This window comes from Corvus hawaiiensis, chromosome 1 (assembly GCF_020740725.1).
Source record: "Corvus hawaiiensis isolate bCorHaw1 chromosome 1, bCorHaw1.pri.cur, whole genome shotgun sequence".
Lineage (NCBI taxonomy): Eukaryota > Metazoa > Chordata > Aves > Passeriformes > Corvidae > Corvus > Corvus hawaiiensis.
In genome coordinates, this window is record NC_063213.1 from 96794148 (window position 1) to 96811189 (window position 17042).

General features: G+C 61.4%; 1 protein-coding gene across 2 annotated transcripts in view; it reads left to right on the forward strand.

Annotated features, from left to right (window-relative positions):
- Positions 1–338: 338 nt before the first annotated feature.
- The window catches only part of SRCIN1 (SRC kinase signaling inhibitor 1), a 59482-nt gene continuing 42778 nt past the window's right edge, over positions 339–17042 (forward strand). Inside the window, exons 1-2 of one of the 2 annotated variants that reach the window (XM_048318379.1) lie at positions 339–640; positions 10771–11054. In XM_048318379.1, the coding sequence (XP_048174336.1) occupies positions 523–640; positions 10771–11054 (402 nt within the window). In that variant the 5' untranslated portion in view covers positions 339–522. Of the gene's footprint in view, positions 641–6294; positions 7121–10770; positions 11055–17042 lie in introns of those variants that run through there. The other variant, XM_048318355.1, reaches the window with a different exon arrangement.

A 17042-nucleotide genomic window follows, 5' to 3' on the forward strand; every position in this document is an offset into this window, starting at 1 on the left:
GGCAGAGGAACGGGAACAGGGAATGCCGGCCATCGAGACGGCGCTGGGAGCCCCTCGCTAGCGCGGGGACAAGAGCGGGGAGCGCTCGGCAGCGCCGGCGCCCGCCCGGCCTCGCTGCGGCTCCGCTCCCCGGCGCGGAGGACTCGGCGCCGGCTGTGAGGTGACAGTGACGGCGCCGGCTGTGAGGTGACAGTGACGGCTCTGGCTGTGAGGTGACAGCCGCCGCACGGCTGCGAGAGCCCGGCGAGGTCAGAGCTGCGCGATCAGGTCGGTGCCCACGCTCCCCGCGCGCGTGTTTGATAACGAGCCCATCCCGCGCTTCCTTAACATCAGCAGCCAGCGGCGCTCGATGCGTCCCCTCCGATGCGACCTGACGGGGCCGGCGAGTGGCTTTGAACGCCGAGCCATCACCGAGGCCATGCCCGGCTCGGGTTAAGCAGATGCGATGAGCCGCGTGTGTTTGTCGCGCAGATTCGGGAGCCGCGCTCCGAGCCGCCTCCTGCTCCCCCCCTCGCCGCCGCGATGCTGCCTCGCTGGGCAAAGCATCCCCCTGGAGCTTCCCCCCGAGTCGTGGCGAGGCTGCGGGAGCCGGGCAGAGCCAGCGAGCCCCGGGACTACCGGCTGACAGCGCTGCTCGTGGGTACGGACCGGGGGGGACGGGGGGTTGGGGGGTGCAGGCTCTGCAGGCTCCCGGGGACGCTGGCCCCAGGGGGATGAGATCTGCCCTGGGAATGATGGACGGTGTGGGATGGGGATGGTCCCAGTCCCTCACAGTGGGTTCTGGAGTGGCCTGGGATGGTCCCAGCCCCTCACAGTGGGCTCTGGGGTGGCTCAGGGATGGTCCCAGTCCCTCACAGTGGGCTCTGGAGTGGCCTGGGATGGTCCCAGTTCCTCACAGTGGGCTCTGGAGTGGCCTGGGATGGTCCCAGCCCCTCACAGTGGGCTCTGGGGTGGCTCAGGGATGGTCCCAGTCCCTCACAGTGGGCTCGGGAGTGGCCTGGGATGGTCCCAGTTCCTCACAGTGGGCTCTGGAGTGGCCTGGGATGGTCTCAGTTCCTCACAGTGGGCTCTGGAGGGGCCTGGGGATGGTCTCAGTCCCTCACAGTGGGCTCTGGAGTGGCCTGGGATGGTCTCAGTCCCTCACAGTGGGCTCTGGGGTGGCTCAGGGATGGTCCCAGTCCCTCACAGTGAGCTCTGGAGTGGCCTGGGATGGTCTCAGTCCCTCACAGTGGGCTCTGGAGGGGCCTGGGGATGGCCCCAGCCCCACGCAGGTGGGCTCTGCCCCTGAAAGGCACAGATGCTGTGGGCTGGGGTGGTCTCAGGTGGACTCCGGAGTGGCCTGGGGATGGTCCCAGCCCCTCACAGGTGGGCTCTGGGGTGGCCTGGGGACGGTCCCAGCCCCTCACAGTGGGCTCTGGAATGGCTCAGGGATGGTCCCAGCCCCTTGCAGGTGGACACTGCCCTGGGAAGTGAGGGATGGTGGTCCCAGCCCCACACAGGTGGGCTCTGGAATGGCTCAGGGATGGTCCCAGCCCCTCACAGGTGGGCTCTGGCCCGGAGGGGACAATGGCACAGGCTGGGGATGAACCCTGTCCCTCACAGGTGGGCTCTGGGGTGGCCTGGGGACCGTCCCAGCCCCACACAGGTGGGCACAGATGGCGTGGGCTGTGCCGTGCTGGGTGCCCGGCTCCGAAGGGAGGAGGAGGAGGAGGAGGAGGAGGAGGAGGAGGAGGAGGAGGCGCACGGCTGCAGGCAGCTGCTGCTGCCCTCCTTTTGCTTGACTAAACCCCGCTGCCTGGACAGCTTCTGACTGGCGCTGGTGGGAGGCGGCGGGCGGGGGGGACGTGGCTGTGCCCCCGATGTGCCCGGTGGGGCAGGAGGGGACAGCAGGGGACAGCAGGGTTTGCTCCGCGGCCCGAGGGGTGGCATCTGCCTCCGGGACGGAGCGGTGGCCTCGTCCTCGTGTCACCCGCAGCGTCTCGAGGTGGGATGTGGCACCAGCCCTGTGAGGGACCGGCTCAGTGTCGCTGTGCCCTGCGGGCAGCGGGACGTGCCGCGTGTCCCCCGCAGCGTCCCTGTCCCGTGGTCTGCTCAGGCTGACAGTGAATCCTTGCAGGATCTCGCCCCGTGTTTTCCATCCCTGAGCACGTTTCCCTGCCTCTCGGAGGCCTCAGCCGTGGCTCTGAGATATTTTTTTCCAGCATTTCTGATTTTTAACGAGCCGTGACTAACCAGGCTGGCACGGCAGGCGGTGACCAACCACCAACGTGCTACCTGTGCGCTCAGAAATAGGCTCTGTTCTCCACACCCCCGCTGGGACCGGAGCATTCCCGGCCTCCCGGGCCCCCCCGGGGACACCCACCCAGCTTTTCCCAGCTTTTCCCATGCCTGGCAGCGCCCAGCTCCCAGCGGGAGTTACCCAAACGGGGCAGTGTCCCCCAAACCCCGCCCGGAGGCTGCGGGATCAGGGCTCGGTGCCGCGGCTGGAGCTGCCGAGCTCCGGGATGGGCTCCAAGCCCGTCGTGGTGGTGGCAGAGCCAAGATTTGGGAGAGCTGGGTCTCCTGTGCCAAGGGCTGTGCCAAGGGCTGTGGGATTGCCGTGGTCCCAAACCCTCCGAGCCAGGAAAAATCCCCGTCCCGAGCGCTTCCTCCTGGAACTGAGCCCTTTGGAGACTCCAGCCAGGGGCTCCTTGTGGGGCCAAAGGTTGGAAATGCCGTGGGCTTGGCTTGGATTCTTCCTTTCAAGGCTTCCCTGCAAGGATTCATCCCTCACGGAGCGGGATTTGGGATGCAAACAGGATCGTGCCCAGCTCTGGACTTTGCCCTGGCAGCTGCTGGTGGCCGCGGGCCAGGCTGGAGGGTCACAGCCCCCTCTGCCCACTGCCAGACCAGGCTGCCCCTTCCCGATCCTCCCATCATGGAAGTGATGGCGTTTGGATGGGATTTTAGGGAGAAATTCCTCCCTGGGAGGGTGGGGAGGGGCTGGGATGGAATTCCCAGAGAAGCTGTGGATGCTCCATCCCTGGAAGTGTCCCAGGCCAGGTTGGACGGGGCTTGGAGCACCCTGGAATAGTGGGAAGTGTCCCTGCCCATGGCAGGGGTGGGAATGGACAGGATTTGAGGTCCCTTCCCACCCAAACCATTCCCGGATTCCGTGGTTGCAGAGCCCTTGATGTGTTTAGGAACTTCCTCGGTGTCTGATTAACGGGATTGATTTTTGATCTTGATGCGTGTCCCCTCCTGCCCCTCCTCCTCCTCCTCCTCCTTCTCCTCCCAGCCCTTCCTCACCCCTGCCCAGCTCCGTGGCCTCTCAGCCTCTGCCCTTTGCTCTGCCTGTGGAGAGGTGAGACAAGAACCAAATCCCAAACCTTGGGATGAGGTCCTGGCTCATCTCAGCAAACTTGTGCAGCCGGGAAAGGCTGGAGCCGGAGCCTCCTGATCTTTCCCTGTCCATCCCTCCATCCCTCCATCCCTCCATCCATCCATCCATCCATCCATCCCTCCATCCCTCCATCCATCCATCCATCCATCCCTGGAGTGGTTTTCCCTGCCCTCCACCACATCCCGAGCTGGTTTTGGGGCTGTTTCCTCCCACCCAGACCAGTCTGGCCCTTGCAGCAGGATCCCAATCCCCCCCCAGCCCCCTCCCTGCGCCTCTGCCAGCTCCCTCCCCTGCTCTGCGCTGAGAGGAACCATCGATTCGGTGTCTTGAGGGGACAGTTTCTCCCTTTCCCAGTGTCTGATCGATTGGAATCGATTTCCAGAGCGATTTTCTTGGACAGCTCAAGGCAGGAGCCGGGATTGGGACTGAGCCCGGCTTTGCCGGGGTGGGGAGGGGACAGCCGTGTCCAGGGGGGTGACCCCGAACTGTGGCACTGCTCGGTGCTGGGAATCCTCCCAGGGCAGCAAAATTCCCTTGTCTCCAGGGGAAATGGGGATGGAGACGCAGCTGTGGGAGTGATGGGGGCTCCGGGCTCCGGGCCCTGCTGCTGCCGAGGGCTCATCCCAAAGGTTTCTCCCAGCACGATGAGGATTTGGGGGGGGATCAGGCTGACAGAGGGAGTTGGCTCCACTTCCCCACACGACCGCGGCTGAGTCACAGCCCCACGGCTGAGTCACAGCCCCACATCCAGCACGGAGCCTGCTAGGAGCCAAAATCCTGGGAAAACTCCAGCTCCTTTCAGGAGATGCTCAAACCGACAGTGTTCTCCCCCTGCTCCCACCCTGGGTTTGACCCCGTCCCCTCTCAGCACCGCTGCCCCACCAGCGTCGCTCTCTTCCCTGCCTCCGTTTCCCTCTCCCAAGGGAGATCCCGAGGCTCGGGCTATTCCCACGGGAGCTGCCAGGCCCCAGCTGTGCCGCGTGGGTGGGGGACAAGGCCACAATGCGGCTTCTGTTGGAGCCGTGAAGAGCTCGGGCCCGGCCAGCCTCTCCTCTCCTTTATTTTTATCCCGTGTCCCCAAGCTGCTGGCACGTCCCCAGCTTCTGCGCCGGCCCTGCCAGCCGAGGATGCCACCCTTGCCAGGGCACGCAGGGCTCCGTCCTCCTCCTCCTCCCAGCGGGCAGGGATGTTTTCCATGCTCCGGGAATGCGGCCGGCTCAGCCTCCTGCCAGAGGCCGGACACGGAGCCGAGGGCAGCGGGAAGATTTTCCCGGCTGGGAAAATCCAAATCCAAAGCTGGGATTTGTCCTTCCCACCCTCTGCCCCTCATTTTTCCTTGGCTCGCCGAGGGCAGCTCCTTCCTGCATCGCTCCAAGCGAGCATCCAGGTGTGCCGGCCCTTCCCTTGGCACCGGATCGCTGGGATTTGGGAGGTGAACTCGTCTCCCGTCTCTCCATGTGCGCGCGTGGGCGCGATCGCACCCGGGCGAGGTGGGAAGTGGCGGCTGCTTTTTCCAGGGCCGGCCAGATGGGATTTCTCCTTCGGTTTTGGGTTCTGACAAGTGACATGCAGGATTTATCTGGTGGCTTCGCTGCTCGCAAAGGGAAGGAGCCGCCTGGCAGGGCAGTGTCATGGGGAGATGCCAGCTGGGCCCCTCCAAGCTCCTTGGGGCGAGCTCCGTGTCTCGGAGCCGCTCCGATGTGGGAGTTAGTGGGATGCAGGCAGGGAGAAGGCGGCGTCCAGGTCACGTCGAGGCTTGGAAGGGGCAGGATCCAAGGATTTCACCCGGAGAATCCGGACTGCCACCGCGCCGGGCACGGTGCCCCTGTCCCTGCCCAAAGCCAAGTGGAATCCCGGCTCTGTGGGGTCTGCACGAACCCGCCTGGGAAATTCCCGATGGAACAGGGCGGGGGTGTTTAATTTTCCGCCGTTCCACTGGAATTTGGGAGTGAAAGGCGCGGCGGGGAGCCCGCTGCCTGCTGCTGAGCCCGGGCAGGGCCGCCGGCTGGGATCCTTGGCAATGGGGGGATGAGGCGGGAGAACAATTCCCGCATCCCGGGGGACGTCGCGGGGAGGTTTGTCCCGTGATGGGCGTTAATGGTCCCCTGCGGGTGGCCTCGGCATCACCTGGCTTTTCCCAGGGGATTTGGTGGCGGCTCCATGAGCCCGGGAGCAAGAGGAGGGTGGGGAAGCTTCACCGCAGTCGCTGCCAGCTTTCACTCCTGTGTCGCTGTGAGAGGGACAAGGACACCCTGCAGTCCCCTCACTTTCACATTCCCGTCCTGGGATGGGCCCTGGGTCTGCCCCGCTCCTGGCATTCCCACAGCGCACGGGCTTGGCCCGAAACAGGGCTGGAATTCTCCGGGAATTGGTTTTAAGTGACCGGACCTGGTGAGGGCTGCACCCGTCGGGGACATGGCGGTGGCAGGAGTGGGGGTCACTGGTGTGCCCCGGCTGTCTCCTGCCTTGTCCCTGCTTCTGGGCGCGTGTTTGCTTGGAGAACTTGAGCATCTGAGCAGACCCCAGCACTTTTTAGATGTGAGGCCGGGTCCTGGAAGGTGCTTGACCATCCCAAAATGAGTGGACATGAACGTGGCCAAGCCAGGGACCAGGGCAGCAATAGCTCGGAAGGTGACTCGTGTGGTGGAAGCTCCCTGCCCATGGCAAGGATTGGATCCGGATGATTTTCCCACCCCAAACCACTCCAGAATTCCCTGATCTCCCCCCCGCAGGCCTGGCTCGGGCAAGGCGGGCACTTCTGGTGCCAGCAGCTCTGCAGCACCGCACGAGTTAAGCCGCGCGGCGCAGGAGCTCCCCCCGCTCTCCCCACCCCTCCTCCCACCTCCGGCGAGCGCAGCTGCGGCCCGGCAGGGAAGGGGTTAGCGCCGGGCAGGGCTCTGGGTGCCGGGCAGGCTCCGTGGGTGCCGGGCGGGCGGGCAGTGCGGCAGTGCAGCCTCCGAGAGGAAGCGGGAGCATCCCGCTCTTCCGGCTCCCTTCATGGCCGGGCGCGGGGGAGCCGCATCGCTCCGAGGGGCTTCCACCCTCCGGGCCTCCTCTCTCCCCAAATGCACTCCCCGCCTCCCCTCCCCTCGCCCCTTTTTGTGCGAGCGCTTTCTCGGCCGATTTTGCACGCTCCGCTGACTGCCGGCGCTTGCCGCCACCCGCGCGAGCTTTGCTGCCTCATGAAGATTTATGGGACTGCAGTAATAAACTGTGTTTGAGAGATTCCTTTTGGATGATAAAGCCCCGCCGAGCCGCTGGCACGGGGCATCCCAGCCCGATCCCGCAGCCGCTCCCGCGGGGCAGCGCCTGCGGCAGCACCGGGGAGGTGTTTGGGGGCCTTTCCCAGCCCCGCCTCTCAGGGAGCTCCTGCCAACGCCGTTCCTGAAGATTATCACCTAACCCCCGGCTCCTGTGCCTCCGGTATCCCTGTTTTTTCCGGGAAGGACACGATGGAAGTGCCCTGCTAGCAGCCCGGGGCTCCGGCCCCGGCGCGGGTGACACCTCTGCTGGCAGGTGGGGACGATGGGTGGATGAATCGGCAAAGAGAACCGCGTTCCCTCAACCTCCCGCTGCTCGGAGAGGGGCTGGCCAGGATCTACCGCGGCATTCTGGCCGTCGTGGGAGCCCTGCGCCCGGCCAAGGAGCCGCCCGCAGCCCCGGCGGAGCGGAGCGCTGCCCCCGCCATCCCCCCGGAGCCGCTGCCCGGCCGCCGTGGGAGCCGCGCTGCGCCCGCGGGTAAGCGAGGGGACGGTCCCCATGTGGGGGGACATGGCCCGAAGGGATGTCCCGCGGGGCTGGGATGGGGCATTGCCGAGCTGGGCACCTCGGGCAGGCTCTGGCCAGCGGCTCTGCCACCCCAGTGACCTACTTGGAAGCAGCCTCGGGAAGCACTTTCCAGGGATCTGCTGTGGCCGTGTGGGTACGGCCGCATTCCTGAGCTGCTGGAGGAGGAGAAAAAACTTTGTGGGGGATTTGAGGTGGAATTATCCCCAGGAGGGAAGGATTAACCCCTTTTTCTTCAGGGAGGCATGACCGAGAGGGTTTTCAGGTCCTTTTCCCCAAACGAGTCCCCCATGCTGCTGCTGTTGGCTGCTTCCTTGCGGGATCATCCGCGCCCGCTGAGGGTGGCATCTCTGGAGCGCAAAGGTGGCTGACATGAGGCCAGCACACGTGGCTGTGGTGGCTTTTCCTCCGCTCGCCTCGGAGGGGTTCACGGATCACGAGGTTTGTGGTGTCGGGGCCGCCTCATCCTCGCTGGCTCCGGATCCCGGGGATGGAGCCGGGAGCCGATGCGGCGCAGCCGGGGATGGAAAAGCCCCTGAGAGGATCCAGCTCCTCCCTGGCCCCCGCGCGGGGCTGTTCAGATCATCCCTTTTAGCAGAGGAGCGGAGGAGCCGGCGCGTTCCGCTCCCGGAGCGTGTAATTAGGGATTGGGGAGCTGCACGCTGATCACGGAGAGGGAGAGGATGGGAAGGAGCTGGAAACTCGGCCTCAGCCCGGGGCTGCTGCAGCCGGGGCTGGAGCAGGCAGCGGGAGGAAGTGGCGGGGAACAAACCCCTGTCTCAGCCCAAAAATCCCCGTCCCTGCAGCTTCCTCTGGCTCGAGGAGGCCGCGCTCTCCCCGAGGAGGGAGAGGAGCTGCAGCTCCTTGCTGCCAGCCCTGGCTCTGCTGCAGCTGCGGCTGGCAGGGTGCCCCTTCATCCCTCCATCCCCGGACACACCATTCCCATGGGGTGAGAGAAATCCGGGAGTTCTGCGGCGCTCAGGACCCGGCATTCCTCAAGGATTCTCTTGGTGGGCTCGGAGCACACCGGGCACGTTGCACCGGGGCTGGCCCAGGATCCCATTCCCGCATCCAGAGCAGCACCCTCGCTGCTCCCGAGGGTTCTCCAAGGCATTTCCAATGGGGCCCGAGGCTGGGGCTGGGTGCTGGATGCAATTCCTTCCCAAATTTCTCCGCGGGGGTCATGGACCCGGTGCTGGGGTGAGTGGCTGAGGCAGGGAAGGAGTTTTCCACCTTGGATCAGAACTCCCCGCTGAGGAACGTGCGTTGTGGGGCTGCTAGGGGAGCGGAGAGAGGGGCAGGCAGCTCCTGGGGCTCCTGGAAGGGTCAGGAGAAACTTCTCCATCGGGATTTCCCACGAGAGCTGGAATTTGGCAGCCGCTGGGACCCCGGGGCGAGGCTCTCGCCCTGCTCCTCTGCCAGCAGCGGGACCGCGGTGCCCCCTCTGGCACCAGCTTGGGGTGGTGGAGGTGCCACCGTGACCTCCCCGGTGACACGGGGACCTGGCAGAGCGAGGGAGGGACGGGATCTTCAGCTCTTCCCGCATTCCACCTCTGTTTTCTGGAAAAGGGGGTGACAACCCGGCCAAGGTCACATTCATGGAACTGGACCGGTGGATTTTTGGCGGAGGGAAGGCTTTGGGATGTCCCCGTGGCATTTGCGGAGCGCGTGATGTCCCCGCCGGGCTCTTTTTGTGACCTTGAGTGGAGGAATCGCATCCGTGGCCCCCGCTGGAGCCACCCCCCCCATCCCCCCCCGATATCAAGCTGATAACGCTTGATATCCGTTTGATATCAAACTGATCTGCTGGGCTGATAAATAATTGAGGGAAAAGGAAAGACCTCGCCGCGATTTGTTTAGCGGGAGCTCGGGAGGGGAAAAACAGGACGAGAAGGGAGATGAATTATGGATCAAGGTTAAAAGGGGAGCAGGAGGGGAAGGCTGAGCGCGGTGAAGCCCCTCAGAACGTGGCAAAACCAGCCCCGTGGCCTCGGGGCAGGCTGGCACCAGTCCAGGGCTGGGGGACACCGTCCCCGATGGCGCGAGACCCTCCGAAGTGCCTTTTTGGGGTGGCAGTCGGGGTCCTGGAGCTGCCCCGCAGCGGGCACGGGGCTGGGCAGGAGTCAGGGGCTGCGGGGTGGCCTCGTGCTGCAGCCACCGACGCGGTGCCAGGCGCTGGCAGCGTGCGGGGACTTCCAGGCATCCATCGCCTCTTCCAGCTTCCCTGGAAGTCAAATCCCGGCGTGCACTGAATGAGTTATTAGCGAAAGGACAAGCCCTGTCACCTCTCTGCGCCTGGGACCCCCTGCCTGTCCCCCTGCCCCCTCCCCTGCCTGCCAGGGCTGCGCTGAGCCCCGGGAAGGGCTGGGATGGGGCAGAGCATCCCGGGAATCTCCGGGTTTGGTGCCCTCGGGCCGGGCTGGGCTCTGAGAGAGGCTGGAATAGGGCAGAGCACTCCCGGAGATTCCGGATTTGGTACCCCCGGGGCTGCGCTGAGCCCGGGGAGGGGCTGGGATGGGGCAGAGCATCCCGGAGATGCCGGGTTTGGTGCCCTCGGGCCGGGCTGGCCCCGGCCAGCAGCGGCTGCAGGACGGGGGCTGAGCCCCCGCTGGGGTCTCGGACAGGACATGGGGGGACCTGTGACCCCCAGCACAGCGCCCGCACACACGACCCTCCCCCCACCCTGCCTGATTTCATTTTCTTTTTGCTCTGTCCTGTGTCCGTGATGCCGAGCCGTGTCCGTGCCCTCCATGTGTCCGTGCCCTCCATGTGTCTGTGCCCTCCGTGTATCCGTGCCCTCCGTGTGTCCGTGCCCCCCGTGTATCCGTGCCCCTGCCCCGTGTCTCGTCTGTGCTGTTTTCAGTCACCCAGCGCTGTTTTGTTCCTGTTTCGCTCTGATCATCGCGGGTTTGGTGGGATCACAGCCCCTGCACCCCCTCCCCTCGCTGTCCCCCGGCCCCTCCATCCCCGCTGTCCCCTCATCTCCTGCCGCATGTTCGGGAGCAGGGACACCGCTGCCATCGCAGGGGGATGAACCCCGTACCTGTCCCCTTGCCCATGCATCCCACTGGGATCTGATCCCACTCTGTGCATCCCACTGGGATCTGATCCCACTCCGTGCATCCCACTGGGGTCTGATCCCACTCCGTGCATCCCAGTGACGGATGATCCCACTCCGTGCATCCCACTGGGGTCTGATCCCACTCCGTGCATCCCAGTGACGGATGATCCCACTCCGTGCATCCCACTGGGGTCTGATCCCACTCTGTGCATCCCACTGGGGTCTGATCCCACTCCATTCATCCCATTGGGGTCCGATCCCACTCCCAACAGGGCTCTGCCATCGCTCCTTGCTGAACTCCCCCTCCCCAGCCCTAAATCCCAGCGCCCCCACCCCTGCCCCACGGCAGGAGGAGCCTCCCTTGACCCCGCTGTGCACTCCCGCTGCCCGCACAGATCCCGACAGGACGAGCCACCCCCTCTGCCCCATGCCAGGGGACCGTGCCCTGACCCAGCCCCACGGCTGGCGACCATCCCCCCGCTTTGACTCCTGGCCGGGGACCCTCCCTTGACCCCGCTGTGCTCTCCCGCTGCCCGCGCAGATCCCGACAGGACGAGCTCGCACATGATCTCCGCCGACGATGCCGAGTACCCGCGGGAGTACCGCACCCTGGGCAACGGCACCCGGCGCTTCTCCAACGTGGGGCTGGTGCACACCTCGGAGCGCCGGCACACCGTGATCGCCGCGCAGAGCCTGGAGGCGCTCACCGGCCTCCAGAAGACGGAGATGGAGCGCAAGCGGGACGCCTTCATGGACCACCTGAAGAGCAAATACCCGCAGCACGCCCTGGCGCTGCGAGGGCAGCAGGAGCGCCTGCGGGACCAGGTAAGGGGCGAATTCCCGGGATTCGGGGGAGGGGGAAAGGGAGTGCTTGGCGCTGGGTGGGGCTGTCTGGAGGAGAAGAGGAGCAAGGGGGTGTTGGATGTGCGGGAACTGGGTGGGTGGGTGCGGCAGTGCCCGGGGGGAGCACCCTGAAGGGGTGAGGAAGAGAATTCCCCTGGCGTGAGGAAGAGAATCTTCCAGGGGTGAACTGTTCCAGGAGGGGGTTCCTATCCCTGTTCTGGGGGTGCTGGAGACCCCAAACCCCCTTGGGGTCACTGCTGCATCCACCATGATGTCCATGGGTTGTGTATCCCCTGACGGTCCTCAGGTGCCACATCTGGTGGCCTTTGCTGAGAGCAGCAGAGCCCCAGGGATGGACTGTTCTGGGGGGGGGGGCTTTTATCCCTGTTTAGGGGGGTGCTGGAGACCCCAAATTCCCTTGAGGTCAGTGCCATGTCCACCACAATGTGTCCCCAAGGACCTGCCAATCCTCAGGTGCCACGTCTGGTGGCCTTTGCTGAGAGCAGCAGAGCCCCAGGGATGGACTGTTCGGGGGGGGGCTCTTAGCCCTGTTTTGGGGGGTGCTGGAGACCCCAAATTCCCTTGGAGTCAGTGCCATGTCCACCACAATGTCCATGGGTTGTGTGTCCCCAAGGACCTGCCAATCCTCAGGTGCCACGTCTGGTGGCCTTTGCTGCGAGCAGCAGAGCCCAGGGGATGGACTGCTCCAGGAGGAGTTCCTATGCCTGTTTTGGGGTGTGCTGGGGACCCCAAACCCCCTTGTTGGACTCCCTGGTGACACCCCGGTGACACCAATGTGGCAGCGATGAATCCCCACTGGGATAAACCCACCGGGAGGAGAACCCGGAGCATCCCAAGGCTGTGGCTGGCAGGAAACCTGAGATCATCCCCAAAAAACCCCGAGGGACAAAGGTGACAACTCCCAGACCTGACGTGGTGGAAGGAAATCTAGCTTTGCCAGGAAAACCGATGGCATCGGAGCTGCTGCCCCACAAAACATCCCCAAACCGCCAAATTTTGGCAAAGGGACAATTACTGATGGTGGTTTTGCTGTCACCGTCAGCCCCAATCCATATTAGGACACGGAGCAGAGGCATTTCCAGGCACGGAGCGGCGCTTCCCAGTAAATAAATAGGATTTTTTTCCCCTATTATTGCAGGGATTTAAAGACTTCCCCTTTTTAAAATAAGCAACAGCTCTAAAAATAATAAGAAAAAATCCAGCTCAGGTTGGCTCAGGTCTGATAAGCAGCTGAGGATTTTTATAGGTGAAGGAAAGGTGATCTGGATTTGGGAATTATCTCCTTTATTCCTGAACCAGTGGGATCATTGGGGGGTGCCCAGGAATCTCTCAGCTCCAGGTGAACCCAACCTGGATTTTTGGGGTTTGGTTGCAGAGGGTCCCTCACTCCTCACCAAAACACCCCAAAATCCTACAAAATCCTTTTTTTTTTTTTTTCCTTTTCCCTCCTTCTTTTCCTTCATTTCCCCCACAGGCAGTAAATAATAACAGGAATCCAGAATTCCTGGAAAACTCAGGTGCCAACCTTTAAATGACAATGGGATCCAGCTCTGCCTGGAACGTTTGAAACTCTCTTTGCTATTCCAGAGGAGCCTGGGAGGGATTTCAGAATCCCAGGTTTTGCTGTTTTATTGGGATTTAAAAAAAAAAAATCCACATCTGAGGGAGTTGGGAACATCACAGGTGAACAGGAACATTCCATAAATGCCAACATGCCTTCCAGGCTGGCAAAAATCCATTGGATTCGTGCATAGGAATGGGAAAGGGAGAGAAATGTTCATTTTAATCATGGGCAGAGCAGGAGGAAATAAAATCCAGGGGGGAAATTGTGGCAAATCTTCAGGGAAGTCCAAAGGGGCAGCGGGATCATTTAAAATCCAGGTGGGAGAAGGCGTTAAAAGGGAATGTTAAGGATAAGGAGAGGAATGGGAATGGGAATGGGAATGGGAATGGGAATGGGAATGGGAATGGGAATGGCATGAGAGGCCACTGGAAATGTTGGCTGTAGGATTTCAGGGTAAATCCTGCCCTGGGAGGGGCAAATCCGGCAGGAGAGGGGTGGGAGGAGAGGATTTTTAAGGCGCTTTCCAACCCAAATTGTTCCGTAATTCCATGGTCGATGCTCTGGGAATGGGATTCGGATGGAGCCACCCCATGGTGCCTGATGTTGAGGATATCCAAAGGTGGGAAATGTTGGAAAAATAAGGAATATTTGGGAAAATAGGGAATATTGAAGGAAATAATGTTATGGTTGCTCAATACCCCATCCCTGGTTCCAATATCCACATGGATGTGCTTTTCCACACGGACCAGGAACGCGTGGTTTTATGCAAATGGATCATAAATCCTGGGAAAAAAGGGATTACAGACCCATTTCTCGACCATAAACAGCGAAAAGCTGCATTGTGGTTTAACCCCTTCCTCTCCAGGCCTTGCCTTGTGGGGTTGAGCCCCGGAGCCCACCAGGAGTTGAGGCTCCCAAAAAAATGAAGTGTCCAAAATCTTGGATTTCAGCCTGTCCTGTTCTGCAGCAAGGAAATAAAAAAAAACCACCAGGAAAAGGCTGGAGCTGAGCATTCCGTGCCTGACGGCAGCAGATTTGCAGCTGCCTGGAATAAATCGGGCTCGGGAATAAATCAATGGCAGCCGGGGGGAGGTGTCCGGCCCCTGGAGCCACAGGGAGCCACAGGGGGGATGGGGAGGATGGGGGCAGGTAGGGATGAGGGAAGGGATGGAGGATGGGATGAAGGTTGGGATAAAGGGATGAAAGTTGGGATGAATGAAGGGATGAAGGTTGGGATGAAGGAAGGGATGAAGTGTGGGATGAATGAAGGGACGAAGTTTGGGATGAATGAAGGGACGAAGTTTGGGATGAATGAAGGGATGAAGGTTGGGATGAAGAAAGGGATGGAGGTTGGCTTGAAGTTTGGGATGAAGGTGGGGATGAAGAAAAGGATGGAGGTTGTGATAAAGGGTGGGATGAAGGAAGGGATGAAGGTTGGGATGGAGGTTGGGATGAATGAAGGGATGAAAGTTGGGATGAAGGTTGGGATGAATGAAGGGATGGAGGTTGGGCTAAAGGTTGGGATGAAGATTGGGATGAATGAAGGGATGAAGGTTGGGATGAAGAAAGGGATGGAGGTTGGGCTAAAGGTTGGGATGAAGGTTGGGATGAATATTGGGATGAATGAAGGAATGAAGGTTTGGATGAATGAAGGGATGAAGGTTGGGATGAAGAAAGGGATGGAGGTTGGGCTAAAGGTTGGGATGAAGGTTGGGATGAAGATTGGGATGACTGAAGGAATGAAGGTTTGGATGAATGAAGGGATGAAGTTTGGGCTAAAGTTTGGGATGAAGGTTGGGATGAAGAAAGGGATGGAGGTTGTGATAAAGGTTGGGATGAAGATTGGGATGAACGAAGGGATGAAGGTTGGGATGAAGACTGGGATGAATGAAGGGATGAAGGTTGGGATAGAGGTTGGCATGAAGGTTGGGATGGAGGTTGGGATGGAGGTTGGGATGAGGGAAGGGATAGAGGTTGGGATGGAGGTTGGGATGGAGGTTGGGATGAGGGAAGGGATAGAGGTTGGCATGTAGGTTGGGATGGAGGTTGGGATGGAGGTTGGGATGAAGGTTGCGCTAAAGGTTGGGATGAAGGTTGGGATGAATGAAGGGATGAAGGTTGGGAGGGAGGTTGGGATGAAGGTTGGGATGAAGGCAGGAATGGAGGTTGGGGTGGAGGTTGGGATGAAGACTGGGATGAATGAAGGGATGAAGGCTGGGATGAAGAAAGGGATGGAGGTTGGGATAGAGGTTGGCTTGAAGGTTGAGATGAATGAAGGAATGAAGGTTGGGCTAAAGGCTGGGATGAAGGCTGGGATGAAGGTTGGGATGAAGAAAGGGATGGAGGTTGTGATAAAGGTTGCGATAAAGGTTGGGATGGAGGTTGGGATGAAGGCTTGGGTGAAGGTTGAGATGAATGAAGGGATGAAGGTTGGGTTAAAGGTTGGGATGAAGGTTTGGGATGGAGGTTGCAATAAAGGTTGCGATAAAGGTTGCAATAAAGGTTGGGATGGAGGTTGGGATGAAGGCTTGGGTGAAGGTTGAGATGAATGAAGGGATGAAGGCTGGGATGAAGGTGGAAGTGCAGATTGGGAGGCAAGGGAGGAAGAAGGAAGGGATGGGGGCCAGGTAAGGATGAAATTTGGGGTTTGGGGGGCAGATAGGGATGAAGGAAGGGATGAAGGTGGAGGGACAGATGGGGATGAAGATGTGGGTGCAGGCAGGGATGAAGGTTGGGATGACGTTTGGGATGCAGACAGGGATGCAAGCAGGAGGTGCAGGCAGGCCCGGGAGGTGCTGCTTTGCTGAGCTGCTTTTGTGCCTCAGTTTCCCCAGTGCAGGAGAGGCTGGGCTGTGTCCCCGCCCTGTGCCCGGCTGTGTCCCCGCCCTGTGCCCAGCAGTGTCCCCGCCCTGTGCCCGGCTGTGTCCCCGCCCTGTGCCCGGCTGTGTCCCCGCCCTGTGCCCAGCAGTGTCCCCACCCTGTGCCCGGCTGTGTCCCCGCCCTGTGCCCGGTTGTGTCCCCACCTTGTGCCCGGCTGTGTCCCCACCTTGTGCCCAGCTGTGTCCCCGCCCTGTGCCCGGCTGTGTCCCCACCTTGTGCCCAGCTGTGTCCCCGCCCTGTGCCCGGCTGTGTCCCCACCCTGTGCCTGGCAGTGTCCTCACCCTGTGCCCAGCAGTGTCCCCACCCTGTGCCCGGCTGTGTCCCCGCCCTGTGCCCGGCAGTGTCCTCACCCTGTGCCCGGCAGTGTCCCCACCCTGTGCCCGGCAGTGTCCCCACCCTGTGCCTGGCAGTGTCCCCGCCCTGTGCCCGGCAGTGTCCCCACCCTGTGCCCGGCAGTGTCCCCGCCCTGTGCCCGGCTGTGTCCCCGCCCTGTGCCCGGCAGTGTCCCCGCCCTGTGCCCGGCTCTGCTGTCACCGAGGGGGTCCTGGGGGGCTGAAATTTGGGGTGGCGTTGTGCGGACGGAGGAGCGCGTGCTGCTCTCCCTGCTGGGAGGGGCTGTTCCCAGGAATCCTGTGCCCTTCCCGATGGTGCCGTCGGCTCTGGGGTGCGGGGGCCGTGCAGGGGACACAGGTGGCACCGGACACAGGTGGCACCGGACACAGGTGGCACTGAGGGTCCCGTGGAGCCAGGGCACGGGGGGAGCCCCCTGGCGCTGTGCTGGGGGGGCTGATGGAGGGGTGTGAATCCAGGGGTGAATCCTGGGGTGAATCCAGGTGTGAATCCAGGGGTGAATCCAGGTGTGAATCCAGGGGTGAATCCTTGCGTATCCATGTGTTACCCATGTGTATCCACGTGTTATCCGTGTCCATAACCATGCCCCTATCCCTGTATTTCCCTGTGTTGTCCATGTGCATGTCCATATCCATGTCCATATTCCTGAGCTATCCATATCCATATCCATATCCATATCCATATCCATATCCTGGTGTTATCCATGTCCATATCCATGTCCAGATCCCTGTCCATATCCCAGTGTTATCCACATCCATGTCCATATCCGTGTCCCTATCCCGGTGTTATCCATGTGCATATCCCTGTATTTCCATGTCTGTATCCATGTCCCTATCCCGGTGTTATCCATGTCCATATCCATATCCATGTCCCTATCCCGGTGTTATCCATGTCCATACCCATGTCTCTATCCTGGTGTTATCCCTGTATTTCCATGTCCATATCCATCTCCCGGTATTTCCATGTCCATATCCATGTCCCTATCCTGGTGTTACCCATATCCATATCCATGTCCATATCCATGTCCCTATCCCAGTGTTATCCATGTCCATACCCATGTCCATCTCCATGTCCATCTCCCTGTATTTCCATGTCCATATCCATGTCCCTATCCCGGTGTTATCCATGTCCATACCCATGTCCATGTCCCTGTG